General features: G+C 32.2%; 1 protein-coding gene across 2 annotated transcripts in view; it reads right to left on the reverse strand.

Annotated features, from left to right (window-relative positions):
- Nucleotides 1–1,041: 1,041 nt before the first annotated feature.
- The window catches only part of LOC145291537 (transcription initiation protein SPT3 homolog), a 440,277-nt gene continuing 416,548 nt past the window's right edge, over nucleotides 1,042–24,770 (reverse strand). For both annotated transcript variants that reach the window (XM_080137540.1, XM_080137541.1), the window contains exons 10-12: nucleotides 24,560–24,754; nucleotides 21,786–21,899; nucleotides 1,042–12,549 (exon numbers count right to left, since the gene is read on the reverse strand). In XM_080137540.1, coding sequence (XP_079993666.1) covers nucleotides 12,502–12,549; nucleotides 21,786–21,899; nucleotides 24,560–24,754 — 357 coding nt within the window. In that variant the 3' untranslated portion in view covers nucleotides 1,042–12,501. The remainder of the gene's footprint in view (nucleotides 12,550–21,785; nucleotides 21,900–24,559; nucleotides 24,755–24,770) is intronic.

Raw genomic sequence — 24,770 nt, forward strand, 5'->3', positions numbered from 1 at the left:
GGAATTAGGGTTAGTGGTAGAGTTAAATGACGGATTTTTTATGGGGTAAGGGAGGGGAGCTGTTGTCACCCAGATTTAGTGATAGAGTTAAGGGGAAGTTGTTCTCTTTCTCTTTTAATTACCCATTCCAAAAAAAAAAAAAAATTTTTTTAAATATTTCAGTAAATTTTTATTATCTTACTTAGTGTAAAAATTCAAAATCTACTTTTTGGGGCTATTATGTTTCAACAGCCTTAAAAAATATCTGCAAAGAAGGAATTAAAAAAATATATATTTAAAATTTTAGAGTGTGGGATCACTTTACTACATAAATTTAATGTAAAATGAACACCAACTTCATAGCCAGTTAGTGATTAACCCTTTATGACCTCGTCAAACTAATTTGTTCAGTCGTAAATAAATGAATATAATGTCACAAATAAAGTGGGAATTGATTCAAACACGCCTTGTACGTATTAGTTCAGTATCTGGATAGATGCGAGATATCTCCAGATTGCAACTGTCCATTGCTTACATTCAGTATGTTGCCATCTGTGTCAGAGAGTGAAGGATTCATTTGTTGTCAAACACTTTTTTCAAGCACTATGGATAATAATCAATGTAAGTTTATGAAATGCAAAAATCTCGGCGGTAGCTAACTATTGAACTTCATTTTTTTCTAGTTTAAAGACAATTATAGTATAATTACTCTTTAAACTAACTAAAATTAAAAATAAATATTTTTTTTAATCGTCTACATCATAATATTCAGGTCATAAAGGATTAAGCAAGGCATGTAATCGATCAGAGTTTCCAATGTTTGTGACAAGAGGAGGAGGGGGATGGTTGTGAAAATCTCATATCGTTTTTTTAAGGCTGCTGAACTGTAATAGTCCCAAAAGTCATAAGGAATACAAACGTTGATTCAACTTTAAAAAAAAAAGATTGTATATCGTTAGAGCCTTTCATAATAAATGCACATAGATTGATCATCTCAAACTTCGAATTGTGCTGAAAACAGAAAAAAAAACAGAAAAAAAAAATGAAGTTGAAAGACAAAGACATTTTCATAGTCAATTGTTTTATTTTTTATTATTTACAAAAGGTAAAAAAAAAAAAAAGAAAGGATCCAAAAGAAAAAAGAAATACAGCAGATGTGATAAGAATTATTTTTACCTTGTCTCATATTCAGAGTACACTTGTTAAAATTTGGCCAGTAATTTACTATGACAAAAGTTTAAAATCTTGTTTTTAACGTTAGTCTTATTATAAAACTAACGTGCATTAAAAACAATTACTATTTTCATTGTGGTTTTTTTTTTTTTTTCATGTTTCAACCAAAACAAAACAAAAACTGCAGGCTATAATCGTCATCATATTTGATGTAATATCCATTTTACATGCTGGCTTGTGTTGGACGGCTTTTAAAAATCGACTTCCAAACTATCTCCAGGTTTTTTTGTTTATCCCTCTTTCTCTCAAATCCATCATTTCCTTGTCCGTCCCCTACGAATTGACCCTGCTACCTCAACTATTCTACAATCAGCACAAACTTTGTTATTCATTCTTTCAACTTTACCATACCAACAAAGTCTCCAGTTCTGCACACATCCCCCTATACTCTATTTGAATTTAGTCTTCCCCCGAGATCATTTGATCCAAGCCTGTTTTTAAAACTCATATTTCATTTCATGCAATGCATATCCTTAACCCTTACTGACCAGGTTTCACTTCCATACATTAAATTTTGTTTATTCTTTCTTGTTAATGTACACTCCTGCTTTAAAATCGATGAAAAGTCGAGGGGACGATATTCGATGGACTGTTTGCTTATCTCCTTCCCATGGCAAGATGATCTGACATAAGGGTTGGAAAGTGGGATTTCAAGAGTCAGAGCTCTAAAAGAAGAGTACTCTGACCTACAAAAAAAATGCCGTCATTTTTATCTTTTTGTATATTGCATAGTTTATATTCCGGTTAAGAAAACTTTTAGAGCAAAGACATTTTTCCTTATTAACAAAACAGATTAAATAGAAATTATTGTGTGCAATTATATAGAGTTCTCTCCCTTCAGTTTTTCAAAAATATATATTAATTAAGTTACACAGTTTCAAGTGTGTGTATGTGTTCCTCATTTGCACATAATTGTTATTTCAATTCAGTTTTTTTCTGAAAATATTTATTCCAGCTAGGAAAATTGTTGGAGTAAAGATGTTTTTCCTTATTGAAATAGATTGAATGAAAGTTATTGTGTACAATTATATTGAGTGCTTTTTCCTCCCAAAAATAAAACGATACAACTTCAAGTGTGTCTGTGTATGCATGTTTTTCATCTTTACATTAAAACATTATTGTTCTTTCCTATTTGTGTCAAGTACTAAAATGAATTTTACATTTTTCACTTCACAAAATTATTTGATTATAAAATGAAATAAAGTCACCAGATTTCCGTTTCTTCATAAACAAGCCAGTCATTTTTTTGTTCTTTTACTACCAGTAAATGCTGGATAGGTATAGCTAGTTTTATATATTTTGGAAATTAAAAAAAAAGGTTCCTTTGCTAAATGGTTAAGAATAACACTTTCTGATCATTTTACGTTAAATTTATTTACTAAAGTGTACTCCTATTTTTTAAGTCTGAAAATATATTTTTTTTAAATTTTGCATTCATCATTTTATTTATTTTTAAATTTTCTCTTGATATTTCAAAGAAATGGACATAATCATCTGAAAGAAATAAAACAAAAATGAGATTCTGCTTTTTATTTTTCCTGTTACGGCATGAAGAGAAAAGGATAAAAGTTTACTGAAATAAATGCAACCTTTTTCATAAAAAAAAAATTTCACCTCAAAATTGGAAACATAACAAATGATTTTCAAATAAAATGGAAATTTTGGATAGGTACAGCGAGTTTTAGATATTTTGGAGTGAGGCATTATGGGAAGGGAAGTCCGGTTTGAATCAGTCGTCTTTGTTTATATTTGCATAGTTGTTTTCATCAGCGGTTATACAAGGTCAAATAAATGTGTACTCGTAATATTAGCACAGGTAAAAAAAATAAAAAACTGAACGGATCCAGATTTTTTTTTCTTGAAATTTATATAACAGGCAACCATTTTAAAGATTGGTTGACCAAAAATAGCAACATTTATAACAACAAAAAGAATGTTGGATGATGTCAACCAGAAATGGAAAGTATATCTTCCACTGTGATAAAACTCACGATGATATGAAGAAGAAAAGAATTAACAACTTATTCATTTTAACCTCCTCAGCGTTACAGACCCAATACGTAAATGTAACCTTTTTTTTCCATCTTTTATTCCAAAAAGGTAAAAGTTTACCTTTTGTCCTCATGCTGTCCATATTTACTTGCCTTCCAATGAAGGAAACGTTAGATACAAAGTTTTTAATGTGGGCGAAGATTCAACTTCTGAAAAGAAGACACTCTAATTGCCTTCACTGACTAAGGACAGAACAAACATCAGCATATATTCTCAGAAAAGATACTAAACATTTATACTGTCTAAAATGTCCACAATTTCACAACTATTATTTTTTTTATTATTTAAAAAAAAAAAAAATTATCAGAAATACTAGTATATATATTTTTTTGTTTTATTAATTGTTTTTGGTCAGGTTGTAAACCCACTTTTTTTATTGCCACCTCAAATTTATAATTGATTCTAATTTTTTAATTTTAAGAGTTCTGTCTTTTTATACTGCTGATAAAAAAAAGATTTGAAATATATTGGTAGTTTAGGGAATAAAATTAAAAAATGATGGGTATTTTGGAAATTAAAAAGAAAGGTTCCTATACTAAATGGTTAAGAATAACACTTTCTGATTATTTTATGTTAATTTATATACTGTTATATATATATATATATATATATATATAATTTATACACTATATTTAAGTCTGAAAATATATTTTTTCTTAATTTTGCATTCATCATTTTATTTATTTTTAAATTTTCTCTTGATATTTCAAGAAAATCGACATATAATCATCTGAAAGAAATAAAACAAAAATGAGGTTCTGTTTTTAATTTTTCCTGTTAATGGCATGAGGGGAAAAGGATAAAAGTTTACTGAAATAAATGCAACCTTTTTCATTAAAAAAAATTTCACCTCAAATTGGAAATGTAACAAATTATTTTCAAATAAAATTGAAAAGTGATAACATCTTCATTATAAGGATGCAATTAGAAACAAGGCCCTAGACAAAGACTAAATATAAATTTTCTCAAGATTTTGTGAAAAATTCAATGCTTGTAAGAGTTTTGTACTAAGGATTTGTGTGCTATCCCAGAATTCCCTCTATATTAAGAAAAAAAAAATTTGTATGATGTATGTATTTATGACAAAAAGAAAATATCATATTCCAAAAATTATGTAAAATGATTGAATAGTTCCATTTTATAAAGGAAAATAATTTTAAACGAATCTTGAGTTTTTTCAATTGTCATGTAAAGAATGTTTTGTTTTTTGTTTTTTAAATCACACAAGTTTGAATTATTTGAAATTCTCTCCCTTGTTTTCAAGATGGTGTTGTTCTCTAAACCATAACATTTGAGTTTCTTATTTAAAGATAAAACTAAGAATCAATTGACACTTTTTGGTGTATGATATTTTCTTTCAGTCACGAGTATGTACATCAGAGATTTTTCTTGATTTTTTGGTTTTTAATATAGAATTTTTGACAAGCATCTGAGTTTTTAGATTAATGAAGGTCTGCGTTTGCATTGGACTTTCATAAACAGCAAAGACTTGATAAACGACAGAAATGGAAAAAATAACAATAAAAATGGTAAAATTGAATTCAATAAGAACATGTTAGAGATCATATTACTAAGCAATGCAGGAAGTCCTAGTTTTTATATATTTTTCTTTATTTCATTTGATATTCATTAAAAAGACATCAAATTAATTTTTAATATAATAATATGCAGGGTTTGTTTTACTATACACAGAGATTTGAAAATGTCAAAAAAACAATATAAGTTACTTTTCTACCTAACTGGATAATTTTTTAGTGTTTTTATTTAATGTAAAATGTTTATTCGGTTTGAAAAACGAGTAATATTGAACACTGCCAGCAAACAAGAAAATATGGCCACAATGTTTTTGAAGATTTGATAATCACTTCAAAATAAGAAATAAAACAAAATGGTGTTAGAAACCCATCCAATAAACGTTACAGTGATATTTATGTGGTGGGTTTCTAACACCATTTTGTTTTATTTCTTATTTTGAAGTGAATATTGAGTCTTCAAAGATATCGCGGCCATCTTTTTTTGTTCGCTGGCAGTATTCAACATTACTCGTTTTTCAAACTGATTAAACATGTTACATTAAATAAAAACACTAAAAAATGTATCCAGTTAGGTAGAAAATTAACTTTTCTTGCCTTTGATAACATTTCTTATATATTTGTTTTCTGACAACTTTTTCGAATCTTTGTGTACAGTAAAACAAACTCTAATATGCACTGTGTCCGTCTCAATATCTCTACATATACTGATGCAGGGTGTACGGAATCTACATGTTGCAGTCGTACCCTAACATGCAGGTAGAGTAGTGTAATAACTAGTCCACACTTGTCGAAGGTAGACACTTAGATGTCTGCCTACTTCCCACTGATAATTCTAAGGAAGGATGTAGCGAAATCCCAGCCATAACACGGTACACTACCTTTGGTAGATTAAACTTGTCGAGGGTGGGATGATAGTTATGTCACTCTGATGACAAGTCCCCAACGGCGTTTCCAGATGGAAGAAGCTCTCAAAGCCCAACAGTTGACACGGCGGATGAGGGCTGCAACTTATCCATCTGTTTCAATCATCTCGGATCCCCATGCCATTGGAAACAGCACACGGATTTGTGAAGGCAGGTGTGTGTTCTGTCGGGCAACATTGCATATCCTTGAAAGAAACTCAGACACGGGCGTCTGTGTTCTGACCAGCGAAATGGAAATGGGACAACCTGCCCACATTGTGAAAGGCAGTTCAGGATCAGCCTTGTCAACCACCTCTACACACACTCAGAACACGACGACCATCCTCACAGCTGAGGGGTTAGCAAGAGAGAAAGACATAAATAGCTAATCACTTCAAGGGAGATAATTCTGTAAGTGAATGCGATTATAGATCAGCAGTTGCTGACTGAAGTATCAGTATTGTTTTATATACAAGGCTGCTTTCTCCCATTTTTTTTATCAGAGTAAATTTAATTCTAAAAGTTGCAATGATAAAACTAGAATGTCGTTATTTTTAATGGCGTAATGGCAAGGCTACATAAAGAGTATTGAATAATAGATAAATCTGATGAAATTACAAATAACATTTGTTTCATTTTTTTTTGTTAAATGTTATCAAGTATTTATTAAAGAAAACATGAAATTCATAAGACAAAATTTGAACAACATTATAATCATAGAAACAAAAAAAATTTTTAACTTTCAAAAATAAAAGAAAACATTTTGAAAGATATATAATATATTAACATCACAATTTTTTATGAAATTCATTTTTTTTATTTTTAATGTAGGGCAGTTTCTTGAATATTAAATATTTCAGATCTGCTTAAACAAAACTAAAAGATCTGTTTTGTGTTTGTAAAAGCATATAAATAAATATTAATAAATAAATGGTATATGCATTCCTGTGTACGTAAAGTGGTTCTATTCCACGGTTGCTGCACCCAATTGTAAAAGAGGGTGTCCAAGATTATTCCACTTTACTATTGATCCTCACCTCATAAAGCTGAGGTGTTGTAGGCAATGAAGCATCAAGTATTATTATTTTGAGTCTTTCATATGACTCAAACAAGGATTGAACCCAAATCTTCCAGACCATTAATGAACACTAACCATTATACAAAATGGGCTGGTATATATATATATATATATATATATATATGACAAACTGTATTGCTGAATTATATAAACCCAGTAAAATTCGGAATACTACAAATAAGACATATATATATATATATATATATATTATGTATAAATTTGTATTTGCATGCACATATAAATAAAAACGTGTGTGTGTGTGTATATATATATATATATATATATATATATATATTAGTGATGAGATAATTTCAACATTTTTCCTGCTTCCGATACAATTACTGATATTATAGTAAATTTCTGATTTCAATTCTTTACAAATCTTGAAATGTTTAAAATAATTATTTTGTCCTGATCACACATGTTACATATGCATTTTTTTGTTCAAACGTAAAAACGTGAGGGAAGTGGTCGGGTTAGATTTTAGTTTTACTTTAAAATCAATATTTATTATTTTCAGCAGTGGAAGATTTTGTTTTAAACAAAATCAAACAACAAAAAGATAATTAAGGAATCATTTTTGGCATCAGAAAAAAAAGGCACAAATTTTTCCAATTCTGATACCAAAGTTCCAATTTTTCTGATCTTGATTAATTGTTCCAACACTAATATAATATATATATATATATATATATATATATATATATATATATATATATATATATATATGACAACAGTCTATATTCTAAATTTCAAGATGTTGACCATCTTAGCTTTTATTTCTTTAAGTATGTTGAGTTGCACAGTTCATGACATCACCTGTTTCGTAGTGCAGAATCATTCATCTAATTATTATGTCCATTTTTGAATTTATTCTGCCCTTACCATATAAGAAAAAAAAAGAACTTATGAACTTTAAAAGAAAACCGATAATAAATAAAGGATTGGAAAAAATAACGAAATATCTCATATTTATGTTAAAAATAATCAATTAAAACTAATTAAATGGAAATAACAAATATGTTTGAATCTAGAAATATACTTAATTAAAAAATATTTATACACGTAATAAAATAAAAAAGATTTATAGCTAAGCAGAGTTCTGATATAATTAGTCAAAAGTTATTAATGTATACAAATTCCAGAAATAGTTTCATATAAAAATATACATGAACACATACATTTAGATTTGACAGTTATTAATATTATCTAAGTAAATAAGTATAGATTAATTATAAATAATAAATTAAAATATTAAATAAATTATTTTTATGCAAATAAAAATCAATACGAACACAATTTATTAGTTTGCGAATTTGATGTTGATGACTCTACATTAAAATTTAAAGATGGCGGAAAAAATTGAAAAATAATTGCAACTTCTCTTTCAATTTTGGATTTTGTAATCATGCCCATATTCCTTTTTTTTTCTTTTTAAAGTTGAGTTCTTTTTCTTCTGATGAGTTAAGGACAGAATAAATTTTTTTTTAAAATTGACATAATAATTACACGAATGCTTCTGTACTATGAAACAGGCGCTGTCAACAATTGTGCATCTCAATATACTAAAAGAAACAAAAGATGGTCAACATCTTGAAATTTGGAATATAGAATTTTGTCATTTATTTATATATGCTCTGTAATTACATAGAGCTTCATAAATTAAAGGATTGGTATAAAGAAAAGGTGAAATATAATTAAATAAACATAGTTCCCCATAAACATCATATATATATATATATATATATATATATATATATATATATATATATATATATACCTCGACATCAGAATTGAACCAAGACAGCAGACCTTGCATACACAAAGAGCTGAATATCATTTCAAATAAAACTTTTTAACAATAAATAATTACATAACGGTACATGTGTATGTCTGTGTGTATCGGTATATAATATGGTAGTCACTCAATACGTGTGAATTAGCAGACAATGAATTTGTCATTTTGGGAGAACAAGACTAACCCTCTGCACCAAGCAAGTGATGACTGGTTACAGGTTTTAAGAGTTCATTCTCCAAGACTAGTTACCTTTACAAAGACTAAAGTGTCCAGTTTACCCTACTGTTTCATCTAGAATTGGGTAAGGGGAGACATACATAGGAAATAGTAAGATAAAAAAAAAGACATTTTTATGACTTGATTCAAATCTCATGATAAAGTATAGATTACTTTTCTGTGAAGTTTGGTATTGAAATATAACATTAAAATTTTGATTTTTTTTCTTGAAAAATGTTAAAAGAAAAAAATTTAACCCGACGGATTAATCGGCAAAAGGTATTTTATTTAACCAAACCGGTTTGAATGAGAAAAGGCATGTGTGTGTGTGTGTGTGTGTGTGTGTGTATATATATATATATGTTATAGTTTATTTTGATACAAAAAGAAAAAAATAGTTATGAATCTGGGGTATCATAGCAAGCCTGACTCAATTTTATTAAACTTGAGTCTACCGGGAGCCATTCGTCATAACTAGTTTGTGATTTTTCTAACAAAAAAAAAAAATAAATAAATAAATGGACTCATGCTTTGGTAATTGAGCATTTTGCTAAAGTTTTTCTATAAAAAAAAATTTTTTTTTAAAAGTATGTGTGTATATATATATATATATATATATACATACATACACATCTAAGAGACAGTGCTATTCCAATACACAATATATTACATCACCTTATAATATGTGTGTATGTGTGTGTGTATATATATATATATATATATATTGTGATAGTAATTTAATAATACTTCAGAATTTACTTTTACAAAACAATTTTTAAATAATTATCAAAAAGAAATGTTTGAAATACACAGAAACAATTGTATGAATAAACATTTTTTTCTCAAAACGTAAATTTATAACATTTAAATCGTTATACATTTCCAGCTCTAGTAATATAAATACCATTGAGCTATTAATAGCCCACTTTTTGTTTTTGTTTGTGTGTGTGTGTGTGTGTGTGATAGTGTGTGTGTGTGTGTGATGGTGTGTGTGTGATGGTGGAGGAAGAATTAAGACAAAGTGCTCAATTAAAGGAATAAAAGTGTTATATTTGAGAAATTATGTAACTTTGAGTGGTTGGGTTGTTTAATTGCCAATTGAGTATGAAAATCCAACCACTTAAAGGTGTATAATTTTGATATAATATATATATATATATATATATATATATATATACTAGCAGGGAGACCCGATGTTGCCTAGGATTGAACGAAGATCAATGAATGTTCCATACTTTCAGTACTTTTACTGTCATCAAAATTGGTAAAATCACCCATTTTTTTCAATCAAATCGATTGATTGCCTGCTCTAGTCGTAGATCCCCTGCGATACACCAGAAGGAAACTTCACGTCTCCCCACAGTGACTTAGTCCACAATACATTGTAATCTACATTACACTGTAGAGAACTTACTGTTGATTTTATAAAATTGTTTCTATATAATGCCTTGAATTAAAATTTAAAAGTTCTAAATTCAAAGGCATTCTGATACAAAGCCTATACAAGAACACTTCCAGACACATAAAGCTCATGTGTGAAATTTTTTTAAAATTGGCCCGGCCATTTCTAAGTCCATAGGGAATGATCTCACACACAGAAAATGTGCCTTTTATATAAGTAGCAATTATTTCAATTGCATTGAAATACATTTCTTCCAAACACTAGAAACTCAGCCTGCAGAGCAAAAGCTACCAAATGTAACCAATTTTTAAATTGATGCTTTGATAGCAGCTGACACTATCAAAACATAATACATATGCTCTTGCACAAGTAATTGAGCACTTTTTTCTCATAATAAAACATCACACTATATATATATATATATATATATATAGTATAAAAATGGATAGAAAATCATTTAATATGGACAATAGTTTTTTTGCTCCACATGAGATTTCTGTATATAATATGCAAAAGAAATAAAGATATCTTCACTCTGGAAATAGCTTTGAATATTTGAACAAGGTATATCATATACTGAAACATCATCTATTATATAAAGGGCAAATGTCTGTTTAAATGTATGTATGTTTGCCTAAAACTTTCGACAGAAGCGATGGATTTTCACAAGATCGGTATCGTTTTGAAGCTCAACCCTTTGGACGACAAATATCGAAAAATTGGCTAAAAACATTAATTCCTTCACCCTCAACAGTTTCTACAAGGAGGATTGTTTTGTTTTTTTTTGCGTTGTCATTTTTGCAAGTCACTGTATCGGTTGGAATGCCTTTACTAATTTCAATGTTCCGAACTTCCGGACGCGTCATTGAGTAGCGGTAAAAGGTCAGGTTTTCTTTCACTTTCTTTTCCGCCTTTGCGTCATGTGTTCGAACCTACCTGCCTACTACTTTTTTTTTCTTTTTTTTGCTCAACACACACCTTTAAACACCAGGGTAATGCTGGGCACACAGGCTAGTCTATTATATAAAAGGTAAATGTCTGTGTGTTTGTATGTCTGCTAAAAACATAATACCCGTCCTATGGTAGGTAAAATATTCCTTTGCTCGAGATAGCAAATGATGCATAGACATAAAAAATCCCTCTATCCTAAGGATAACAGGTATGTTCAAAATCAACAGCTTTCTCATTGTTTTATATGTCCTGAGCAACACTGGGTAGCCCTGCTAGTTATTAAATAAAGCTTGTTTTCAGATAGATTTTCTTTTCTACATGCAGACAAATGTTATAACAAATGAAAAATCTTTTTTATGTAAAACAGTCTATACCAGGCATGTCAAACATGCTAGCTGCATGTGGCCCATCATAAACATACCTGCAGACCGCACACGCAAATAATCTGCTTTTCTCCCACATTATCAGGGGTTTGGTATGTTTCCATGTGGTAGAAGTGGGAGGAGATAATTTTCAGTCAAGTCAATTGTTATAAAAAATAAAACCTCTAAACTAAATAATAATTTAGTTTATTTTTTTGTATGGTAAGCCTAACTGTTAGAATTAACTAAAGTTTACTTATTCTAATGTGTAGTTTTTATGTTTTTAAAATGATATTTTTTATCTTAATGGGTGCTACCATTCTTTATTTAAACTAAAAGTTGGACAGTTTATATTGAATTTTCAGGATTTGAAATTAAAAACTATGGACACTATTACTTGAATTTGTCAGTATGTTTCTTAATTGAACAAAAATAAAAAATAAAAATAAAAATTTTATTTAATGTGTTCAACTTTTGTGGCCCCCATGACAATACAAATCGACTCATATGGTCCTTTGAGTTTGACATGCCTGGTCTATACAATTTAAATAATGCTTTGATGAGAAAAAAAAAAAAAAAAAATGGATGCTTTCCTCAGACATAAACCCTAGAAAATACTGACGATCATACAAAAAGATTTTCCAGTCAATTATTCAAAATCATAATCATATTTTTCCTTCCTTTTTTTCTAATAGGTTTTCTTTACAACATATCAACCCTTCTCGGGTAGTTTAATGCTGAAATACTATGTGCATCACAAAAGATTCGTTGTATGAGATTGTAAGCAGAAGTTGTCGTTCTACCCGCAGTTGAAGAGGTGGGGGGAGAAGGAAGATTTGTCAACATTCCTGGGAAATTTTTTTTATTATTAAACCATTCAACATCTTGGACAAGTTTTCATCCCCTCCTCACCCCTCCGATCATATCCTGGTCTGAAAAATCATCCGAAGGTGTTTCTGCTCACAATGAGTACGTGACGCTTGATTGCTGTAACTACAAACACAGTAGAACATTCCGAGGTGAGATGCTGGCAATCTGTTTCTGAAAGCAAATTCAAAGAAAAGTTGATTTAAAAATGAGAATCAATGAATCCATCAATATTGGCTGCAGTTTATTTAATGTTTCCTTATTAAAGACTAGCAAGGCTACCTGGTGTTGCCTGGCAGCCATAGACAACAAAATAGAAGAGTTAAAACTTTTCTTTTAAAACCTCTCTCTCAGTCAAAAAAGGATTTCTCCAACTGAGGACAAAACAGATAATACACTTTGATCCTAGCCTGAATGTCAAGAAGTGTACTTTAATTTGAGTTTCATACCAAAGGTTAATGATGTGAATTGCTCTAAATGTCAACCCAATTCTGTTTCTTGTAACCAGCAAAAGAAAAACCAAAAAAAAACCTACATTCTATCCAAAACATGTTGTATGTAGTTTTGGACTTTTAACTGGAGATACACACACATACACGGCAGCTAAAATATTGGAATCTTAGAAAAATCTAAATCATGCTAGTAATTATAAGAGCAACAGACTCACGAAAAAAAATTTCATAAATCTACCTTGCAAATATACCCAGTGAACCAAGTGCAAGAGAGACATAAACAATTGCACTTAGAAGAACGGTTAAAATCTTAAAAAGATAATCCAGTTGGAATGTATGAGATAACAAAAAAAAAAAAAAAAAAAAAAAAAAGGATTTTTCCACTATGATCAGGAGAGGATTATAATCGGCACAATCACGCTGACACACCAGAGTTATTGCCAGATCACTGAAGTTAAGCTACGTTGAGCCTGGCCAGTACCAGATGGGTGATCATTTGGGAAGGCGAAATGCTGCATGTACCACAAGATAAAATACCAGGGTGGGAAACTGGCACGGTCTATCCTTCTCTCGAGAATAGATAGGCCTCTCTTAAGCCGTGGTAGGCAACCCATCTAGTGATGGCGTCACGATAAAAAATACCCTTGATAGCCCTGGCAAAGCATCAAGTATTCAGCTATTGACAAGATTTGAATTATAAACTCGTGTAGTGAGTTCAATCTCAGCTGCGACTGCATGTTACATTTTTATAATGGCTGCCCATGATTAAGGCATGATGACCAACGCTTTTGAGAAGATGAGTCGTCTCAGCAATGTGACAACAAGTGCACGTTTTGACACACAGGAGTAGATAGTGTGAAACACCTGACATCGAGTTGTTATAAGATTCTGCTCAGGAAAACTACTATACATTGCCACACAATGGAGATGTATGTTTGTTTGTTTGTTTGTTCTGTTTTACGGCATATCAACCACTTTGGGGTCATTTAATGCCGAAAGGTTCGTTATGTTGTGTTAAATATTGGTTTGTTCTTAAGGTTTTTTTTTGGGGGGGGGTCTTTCCTTATATTTTTGAGTATATTTTAGTCTCTTTCAGAAAATTAATAATTTTTTGGGGATCAATCTTGTTTAATATTGTTTTCAGATTTTTTTCTTGGTAATACTTTGTTCGGATTTGTTCAAGGTCAATGCAGTTTGTCAGTATATGGTGTATTGTGTAGGGTTCTTGACACGTTATACAGTTTGGTGTCTCCTCCCCTTTTAGTAGATGTGAGTGAGTGATGTGAGTGTGACCTATTCGCAGTCTGGTCATTACTACCTCTTCCTTTCTTGTTAACTTTTTGGTGTCTCTCGTTCCAATATTTGGTGTTATTTGGAATAATTTGTTTTTGGTGCATGAGCTCCAGTTTTCTTGCCATTTTCTCTTCATATATATGTTTATTTTAGTCTTTAGGTCTGTATAGGGGATTTTTCCACTTATGTGGTTTTGTTGCAGAGTTTCCTTTGCTGCCTTATCTGCTTGTTCATTCATGTAGATGCCGATATGGCTTGGTATCCAGCAAAAGATAATGTTTTTTTCCATGGTTATGGCATCTATTTTGTTTAGCAATTTTGTAATAAGTGGGTTTGTCATTTTTTTTTCTTTTAGAGATATGAGTATTGAAAGTGAGTCAGTAAATATGATATATTTTTGATGGTCATCATTGGTTATTATATTCAGTGCCAAATCTATGGCTGTTGCTTCTGCACTGAAAATAGAAGATTCGTTTGGGAGCCTTTTCTTTAGTTTTATTTTGTTTTGGATGGCTGCGCATCCTACTTTATCTCCATCTTTTGATCCGTCAGTGTAAATTTGTGTATATTCTTTGTATGTATTCTGGATGATAAGTAGTTCTTCATGGAAGGTTGATGGGTGGGTTTTCGTTTTGGGATATTTATTTAATTTTAATATTATGTGTGGTTGTTTGATCATCCAGGGTGGAGTTTTTGATTTGTTATATTTATGTATTTTTGTAATGTCCATTTGGGCTTCTGTGAGAAGGTTTTTTATCCGGAGGCTGTAGGGCTTGATGATATTTTCTTTCTTGTTGAAGAGATGTGTGTATTGTGGGTGGAGGGTACATTGATATGCAGGATTTGTTGGACATGATACCAGCTTTAGGTAATATTGTAGCGCTAACTTCTGTCGTCTTAGAATCAGTGGAGGCTCATGGGCCTCTATATAGAGGCTTTCTACTGGAGAGGTTCTAAATGCTCCCAAGGCTAATCTTAATCCTTGATGATGGATTGTATTTAGTTCTTTTATGTAGGACTTCCTTGCTGCTCCATAGATGAAGCATCCATAGTCCATTTTAGATCTGATTAGAGTTTGGTATAATTTCAATAATGTGACTTTGTCTGCACCCCAATCGGTGTGTGCTAGGACTTTGATCAATTGCATTGTCTTTTGGCATTTTGCTTTTAAATATTTTATATGTGGTATGAAGTTCAATTTTTTATCGAATATAATACCTAAATATTTATGTTGGTCGGTGAGTGGGATGTTCTTGTTATCCAGTTTCAGGTTGGGGTCGTGGTGGAATTTTCGTAATTTGCAAAAGTGGATGCATTTAGTTTTTTCCTCTGAGAATGTAAATCCATTTTCTATGGCCCATTTGTTTATTTTATTCAGACAAAGTTGTAGTTTGCATTCGGCTGTTTGTATGTATTTAGATTGGTAGTATATAAGTAGGTCGTCCACGTATAGGGCGTTTTCAATTCCTGGGTCTATGGTTTTTATGATATTGTTTATTTTAATGTTGAAGAGGGTGACAGACAGGATACTGCCTTGGGGGACCCCCATTTCTTGATCTTTTTGGACTGAATAAGTGTTGTCCATCCGTACTTGGAAGTTTCTATTTGTTAAGAAATTTCTGATAATTTCTGGCATTCTACCCCTAAGTCCTAGTTCATACAGGTCTTTTTGGATTCCATATTTCCAAGCGGTGTCATACGCCTTTTGCATGTCAAAAAAAATTGCTATTAGATGTTCTTTTTTTGCAAATGCTTCTCTTATGCGTGTTTCCAGTTTTATTAAGTGATCGGTGGGGCTTCTATTTTTCCTGAAACCCGACTGGCTTTCTGTAATTAGATTTTTGCTTTCCAAGTACCAATTTAACCTTTCGTTAATCATTCTTTCAAAAGTTTTGCACAAACAACTAGTTAGTGCAATGGGTCGGTAGTTTGTTGGGTTTGTATGATCTTTTTTTGGTTTGGGTATTGGGATTACTGTTGCCTGCTTCCAGTTTTTTGGAATGTTGTTAGTTATCCATATCTCATTGTAAATTTGTAATAAGTAGTCTAGTGATGGTTTTGGTAGTTTTTTGAGGAATTGATAATGGATCTCGTCGGGGCTGACTGCTGTATCAGGAGATTTGTTTATTGCCTCCTCTAGTTCTGCACTGTTGAATAATTGATTGTAGTTTTCTTCATTTTTTGATTTGAAGTTTATTTTTATTTTTTCTTCATTTTTCTTTATAGCTTGGAATTTTTTATTTTGGTTTTTTGATGATGAGTTCATTGAGAATTGTTCTGCTAATTTATTTGCGATATTTTGTTTGTCGGTAATCTTCGTGTTGTCGCATATAAGGTGTTTAATAGGGTTCTTTGTATTTTTTCCTGCTATTTTTCTGACCATCTCCCATACTTTTTTGGGTTTTGTGTTTTGATTAATTTTTGTTACATAGTCTTTCCACGTGTTCCGTTTTGATTCTTTGATAGTTTTCCGTGCTTTGGCTTTGCTGTTTTTATAGGTGTCCAAATTTTCTTTCATTGGACTGTTTTTGAATTTCCTTAGGTTTGCACGTCTGGCTCTTATAGCTTCTTTGCATTCTTTATTGTACCAGGGTTTGTTATATTTTGTAGTAGTGGAACTTTTTGGTACGTTCTCCTCGGCTATTGTGAGTAGGGTGTTGCTGAAATATGTGATGTGTTCTAAGTTAGGATTCGCTTCAGGTATTAATCTGTGTTGACATGTATTTTGGAAATTTTCCCAATTTGCCTTTTGTAAATTCCAGCGGGGTGTTTTGTCTTCTAGCTTGGGATTCTCGTTTTCTATTATGATTGGGAAGTGGTCACTTCCGCATGTATCCTTATGTGTTCTCCAGCTATAATCCATGTATATAGTTGGGTCACATAGTGTTATATCGATTGCTGATAGTGTTTCCGTTGGTGGGTGCATATATGTATTCTCTTTGTTGTTGAGTAGGCATAGATCATTTTGGTTAATTATTTTTTCTATGGTTTGGCCTCTTTTGTTGTTTTTTTTACTGCCCCACCATATATTGTGACTATTGAAGTCTCCCAAGAGTAGAAAAGGTTTAGGTAGTTGTTTGATTATATTGTTTAATTCTGTTTCGTTTATTGTTTCGTTTGGTGGTATATAGAGGGAACACAGGGTTACTGTTTTGTGTAGTGTTGCAGTTATTGCAACAGCTTGCATATTTGTTTTTAAGTTCACTGTGCTGTGTGGAATGTTTTCGTTTATCAGTATTGATGATCCACCGGTGGCTTTGCATGATAATTTGTTTATGTGGTTGTATATTGAGTAGTGTTTTATGTTGATTTTGTCATTTTCTTTTAAGTGTGTTTCCTGTAGGCAAATTATTGCAGGACATAAGGATTTGATAAGTATTTGTATTTCTTCGATATTAATTTTTAATCCTCTTATGTTCCACTGTAGGATTTTGTTAGTCATGGTTTATATTTTCTTTCTTTTGTTTTGAGTTGTTGGATTCCTCAATCTCCATGACTTCATGGCTTTCGAGGGTTTTTTCTTTTTTTTGTTTGGATCTGGATGTTGATCTGGGTCTTGCTTGGAATGTTGCTGTTTTGGGTTCTTGCTAATTTTTTCCCTCTTGATTACTTGTGTTTGGTTTCTTTTTTTTTTCCAGGGTGTTTTCGGTTTCCATTTTTCCTAGAATTTGGAATCTATTTTGAATGTCTACTGTTTGGTTTTCTTCTTTTCTGGTTCCTTTGCGGAGGGTACTAGGCGAGTGTTCTTTTGATTTTGGGATGTTTTCGGTTTGTGTGGGTTTTTTTGTTAGAGGATTGTGTTTGGTTTTTTGGATCTGGTGAGATTTTACTCTCAATTGTTTGATAGTTATTTCCAAGTACAGCTGGAGTTGACGGCAGTTGCCGTAAGGTGGCCCTCAATGTCTCAACTAGTTCACAAAGTGATTTTATGAGGGTAGAGATTTCCTTTAGTTCAGTGTTTTCTATTGTTTTTAATTGATTTTTGGTTGCACCTGTGTATGATCTAGTTGGTTCTGTTGTGGTGGTCGTTTCAATAATTTTCCTGGCTTCAGGAAAACTTATGTTTTTGGTATATTTGAGTTCATTTATTTTTTTTTCTTTGATCCAGTTTTGGCAGAGCGATGAGTATGCTGGATGGTTCTCTCCACAGTTTGGGCATTTTATATTTCCTTGGCATTCTGTTTCCTGGTGTTCGTTACTGCTACACTTTGGACATACTGCTTTCCTGGTGCAGTATTCTTTGAAGTGGCCAAATTTTTGGCAGTTTAGGCAGCGAAGTGGTCTGGGGATATATGTTTCTACTTTAATGTTAATATATCCAATCTTGAGTTCAGTTGGTGGAGTAGGAGTATTAAAAGTTAATATGTATGTGTTGGTATTAATTGTTTGTCCGTTTCTTTTTATTGTAATTCTTTTAGTATCTATAACTTTTTGATTTTTTAGGTTTGTTTTTATTTCATCTAGAGAGCAGGTGTTTAGTTCTGGACATCTGATGACTCCCTTTGAGGTGTTAAGGGTTTTGTGAGGGTAGGCATTGATGTTTATATCATGGAACTTTGTCCATGTTAAAATTTCTTCGGCACTACTTTTAGTAGTTACTTGTATAAGTAAAGTTCCATTTTTTAATTTTTTTATTTGTTTTGTGTTCAGATTTTTGTTGATAATTCTTTCGATTTTGAATGGGGACATTTTTGTTATTTGTGTGTTATCTTGCGATTCCAAGATTATATACTCCGGAAAGTGTGTGTTTTCATTTTCATCGCTTTCTGGATGGGGCCTTTTAATTTTTTTGGAAGCCATAGAATATTTTTTGTTTTTTCATCATCCTTGCTCCCCACCCTCCTCGGAGCCCTAAATTGGGAGATGGTTGGGGGGAAACCCATTCGCCCAAGCATCTCAGGGATACAATGATGATATACTCAAACAGTGAGTATAGCTGCTTATGACGATTTTTTTTCATTTCCTTGGACCCAGCAAGGTGTAGAAAGAGGTAGTTGTCAATAGCATCAGTTTCCACCATCTGATTGGCCCTTGCCATCGCCTTCTAATGATAGTATGTGTGTGTGTTTTTTTTTTTTTATATGAGTATGTGTTTGTGTTTCTCTTTATGGGGGTTTACTATTATTAGGGACTGTCATGACTAGCCGGTTGGTCGGGTCGAGCCTGCCCGACCACCCGTCTAGCCGAAGTAAGGGCCAAAGTGGAGTGTTGCTAAATCACGGCCATTTGGTTCCAAGGTCGTGAGTTGCTCAGCCACCAGGATCCCGTTCTAAGGCATTACGGGTCGCCACCTACGGCCAACAGGTGGCCCCATTGAGGGACTTTTACTCTCTGCAGGGGGGCAGTCGGTGTATTCTGATACTCCACCAACAGGGTCTGGGAGGATGGGGGGGGGGAGATAAAAAAAAGGGGGAGGGAGGGGGGCTGTTGTTTTTGTTTTTGGTTTTGCAGAACAAAATTAAGTTTTACAAAAAAAGGTCAGAAAACAAAAAACATCAATGTAGGTGCATTTCGTCTCAGGAAGCCAAAAGACAGCCTGATCTGGTAGCACCAGACAATGGAGATGTAAATATCTCAACGGGACCATCTGTAAAAAGTTGAATATCGAATGTAGCTGCAAGTCCTTGGAACATATAACAGAGAGAAGAGTTTGAAATAAGTCATACACCATCCAATATTACACAATGCCTATAGCTACGTGCCTAGATAGCAAAGCTGTTAAATCTGGCATAGTGATGTGGTGGAAGTATGAGAAAGAAGCAGCCCTAGTAGAAGTATTGCCAATGATGCGAGGTGAACAGAGCTGAGAGGGAAAAGATAAAATACCAACATCTTATGTATGACATGAAAAGAAACTGGAATCTTAGGAAGATCACCATCACTTCAGTAATTATAAGAGCAACTGAACACATGAAAAAGACTACCTGGCGAAGATACTAAGTGCCAGAGAGATATAAACAATTGCACCTATAGAGACGGTTACAATCTTAAAAATATCTCTTTGTTGGAATGTTTCGGATAACAGGTGAATGTCTGGCATTTGGTAGAATAAAATAAGAGAATTGAAAAAAAGAAAAAAGCAACTACTCTTTATATTACAGACTATTGGAGTCACCTGAAATTGGCAAAGAGTAAAAGTAATCCTTGTATGAAGAAGTCAAAAACACAAAGACAAAGAACTAAACAGCTTGTTTGCCGAATGCAGTTTGGATTCTCCAAAGTTAGTCCTAGTGACTTGAATAGAACAACAGGGCAGAGTCAACTGCATAGCATTCTCAGACCACACACATTCGTCACTGCCACAGTTCATGCCCCTAAAATCACTGTGCATTATTATTGTGTATCTCTTAACAAAATTTCATCTCTGCGACTGCACAACTTCAAAAGTCATGGGTGTACATATGAAAGCATAAATATAAATGTTGGTGTGTTTTTTTGCTAGTATATATATATTAGCTAAAATATAGTACATATATATATATATATATATATATATATATATATATATACACATACATACATACACACACACACACACAGGTGCCTTAAATAAGTTTCCAGACTTTTTTGTACAAGAATTTAAAATTATTATAGACTCTCGTAAATTTAGTATGTTATTGCTATAGATCTTATGAGATGACTGATCAATTTTTATGATTTCAGGTTCAAATGAACAGCTACAGATGAATTGGAATACACTCTACTAAAGCCAGATTGTCACAACTGATGAATTTCAAAAATGTAATCTGGATATGAGGACACTTTAAAAGAACGATATGCAATAAAATTCTGTTTTAAACTTGGAAAAAATGCCACAAAAACATATGGAATGCTTCAGATTGCTTTTGGACCATCTTGCATGAATCAAGCATCAGTTTTTCAGTGGCATAACAGATTCAAAGAAGGCAGGGAGTCTGTGAGAGATGATGAGAGGTATGAGATGAGTAAGTAAGTCAGGATACCAGAGTTGATTGGCCAAATAAAGAATTTCATGAATAAGGACCGTAGTATGTCGATAGAGACAATAAGTGCAATGCTTGATGCCAGTGTGGAAACTGTACACCCGATTATTCGCAAGGAACTGAAGATACGGAAAATTTGCACAAAGTTTGTTCCAAGGGTGCTCCATGCTTGTCATAGACTATTTGGTCAAGATGGGCAGTTCCTTCCCCCTCCCCATAATCCAGACCTTGCTTCTTGTGGTTATTAGCTAAGCTCAAGGAAAACCTTAGAGTCCGTTGTTTTGAGACAATTGAGGAGACGAAAGAGGCTGAGACGAGGGTCATTGACACGCTCACACAAGAGGATTGTTGGAATGGTCCAAATACATTGCAACTGGAGGAGATTACTTCAAAGAGGACAAGAGTTTCATGTGTGTACTATCCATAAAAGTGTCCATACAAAAGAAATCTGGAAAATTATTGAAAGCATCTCATATATAAGTAATAAAATGTTATAGATGTTAAAAATGGATAAAAAAAACTTTAATAAAAAAAATTTAAATATGTGCTAAGCATGTTTTTCTCCTTTTGCTCAGCACTCATGATTTTTATCCATTTCCAACATTATAACATTTTAATTAACAGCGTGGGTCTTGGTATGTTCATAAAATGCAACAATTCTCTCTATCTTATCCAAGCTATGATTCATGCAATAAATACTTACCACTGCCCCAGCAAAAGGCCCTGGTAACTCATTGTAACGTCGGAGTGCCTCTCTAATGTCTGCAGGAGTGATAGCTTGAAATGTGTGCAACTCAAAGTTATTGTTTGGACCATTCTAATAAAAGAAAGAAAGGATATCACATGAAAAACAAATGCAGGACATTATAAATTATTTGGACCATTCTAATAAAAGAAAGAAAGGATATCACATGAAAAACAAATGCAGGACATTATAAATTATTTGGACCATTCTAATAAAAGAAAGAAAGAATATCACATGAAAAACAAATGCAGGAAATTATAAATTATTTGGACCATTCTAATAAAAGAAAGAAAGGATATCACATGAAAAACAAATGCAGGAAATTATAAATTATTTGGACCATTCTAATAAAAGAAAGAAAGGATATCACATGAAAAACAAATGCAGGAAATTATAAATTATTTGGACCATTCTAATAAAAGAAAGAAAGGATATCACATGAAAAACAAATGCAGGAAATTATAAATTATTTAGACCATTCTAATAAAAGAAAGAAAGGATATCACATGAAAAACAAATGCAGGAAATTATAAATTATTTAGACCATTCTAATAAAAGAAAGAAAGGATATCACATGAAAAACAAATGCAGGAAATTATAAATTATTTGGACCATTCTAAGAAAGAAAGGATATCACATGAAAAACAAATGCAGGAAATTATAAATTATTTGGACCATTCTAATAAAAGAAAGAAAGGATATCACATGAAAAACAAATGCAGGAAATTATAAATTATTTGGACCATTCTAATAAAAGAAAGAAAGGATATCACATGAAAAACAAATGCAGGAAATTATAAATTATTTGGACCATTCTAATAAAAGAAAGAAAGGATATCACATGAAAAACAAATGCAGGAAATTATAAATTATTTGGACCATTCTAATAAAAGAAAGAAAGGATATCACATGAAAAACAAATGCAGGAAATTATAAATTATTTGGACCATTCTAATAAAAGAAAGAAATGATATCACATGAAAAACAAATGCAGGAAATTATAAATTATTTGGACCATTCTAATAAAAGAAAGAAAGGATATCACATGAAAAACAAATGCAGGACATTATAAATTATTTAGTTAGTCAAAGTGGAAGGAAATAAGAAACCTACTCATATACCTGATGCTGACAGACATTTTAACATTTTCTTGACACATTGTCCAGAACAGTATCCATATATTGTTCGACCTGGGATCTATCAAAGCACTCAGTGTTTTCATTATGATTAAATCTTAAGGAAGACCTCGGGTATCACTTTCCATCACAGAGTATTGATATTCAAGGGCTGATAGACATAGGTTTTATTTTTTTCTGAAAATCTTGTTCATTCAATTTTTAAAAAGAATGTGTCTTGTGTCACTTCCGACTTATATGATTGGTTAATTCTTAGTATTTAAAGCTATAAACCCTTTAAGAAATATCCTAAAACTAAAGAAGCCTTTAAAACTTTGCACACCTGCTACAAATGAATTATAGAAAATGCAAGAGTCCTACACTCAAGCTGATAAATCAAAAGTAGCTGAGCAGAGGCTTGGTTCTCAAGACTTCTGGAGAATAGGAAACAGATGCAAGATTTCTATTCCAACCATCGTTAATCGACCACAGGTGATTTCTTCAGCATCCAACAAAGCCAAACTTTTTGAAAAGAACTTTGTTTAAAATTCCACCTTTAAAACCTGCATCTACTTAGTGACAAGCAATATGAATTCTATTGTGCCAAATAAACTACTGACATGCTGACTGTAACATCAGATAGGATCAGTGAGTGCCATTAATTGCTTAAAAATGATTTTCTTTATAAAAATAAAACTACTTGATTAATTCACATGATTTTTGGAATATGATATTTTTGTTTCATCATAGGTATGTGCATCATATAGATTTTTCTTTATTTTTGTTTGTTTTAATATAAGAGGAATTCTGGACAAGAACCTAAAATGCTTATGCAACAAAACAAATATTGCTCAGTTTTCTGCATCTATTGCTCAGTTCTGAGCCACACATGAGCTGCTGAGTAAATTGCAGTTCTGGTAGTCAAATGGTAATTGGACATTTTATTTCTTTTGTCAGTTGTCATATTCTCCTTCCAATCTCCGCAAATGTGGTGTAAACAGAAAATCATTCAGTTGATGCCAAACATCCAAAAGGCAGAACCAATCTGGCTTGTCTGCCCTATTCATTTCCTGCTATGATGCAATTTCCTTTACAAGTAGCTTCAACCTTTAATTTAGCTTCTAATGATTTTATTTTTACTTGAGATTAGATTATGCGGAATTTTCCATTTTGAATGGCATTATTACATACAAGTCGAATATCGTTACTAAATCTAAAACTATGAATGTATTAACGTTATTTTTTTATTTTTATTCAATTTTCACCCCAAACAAGGCACAGTGCCACTTTGAAGCAGGGGGCTACTATTAAGGAATTAATTAGCGGGGTCATTATGAAGGGAGATGAGTAGAAAGATGTTTGTTAACATTACACTTGAACTTCTGCATATCAGTGCAGTTGGGAAAGCAGAATCCCGGAAGGGAGTTCCAAAGACCCGCAGTTCTGGGGACGAAACTATTGGAGTAAAAGGCTTTCTTGCACCTAGGCATGTCTACTGTTATGTACATCATAACAAAAATAACGATGCCTTATTGTGCCATTTTTGGTTATATGCACCAATGGATATCACAGACAAAAACAATTTTTTGGAATTCAAAAGTCCTTTGAGGCACTTACCTGATGGGGAGACACCAATCCTGGACCTTTCCCTATCATTTGGGATGGGGGATTGGAACTTGCTACAGCATTGGTAATCACCGAATCTTGGAATGCCTCACAGTAACTCGCGCAGAGACTGGGCATGTGTTTGGCTAGGGGACCACCAATAAGACCGAGGGCATCACGTTTCACAATCAAGGCCAGATCAACCAACTGCAATGAACAAAAA

The sequence above is a fragment of the Euprymna scolopes genome, chromosome 12, assembly GCF_053919585.1.
Source record: "Euprymna scolopes isolate OS-2025 chromosome 12, ASM5391958v1, whole genome shotgun sequence".
In the NCBI taxonomy this organism is placed as follows: Eukaryota; Metazoa; Mollusca; class Cephalopoda; order Sepiida; family Sepiolidae; genus Euprymna; species Euprymna scolopes.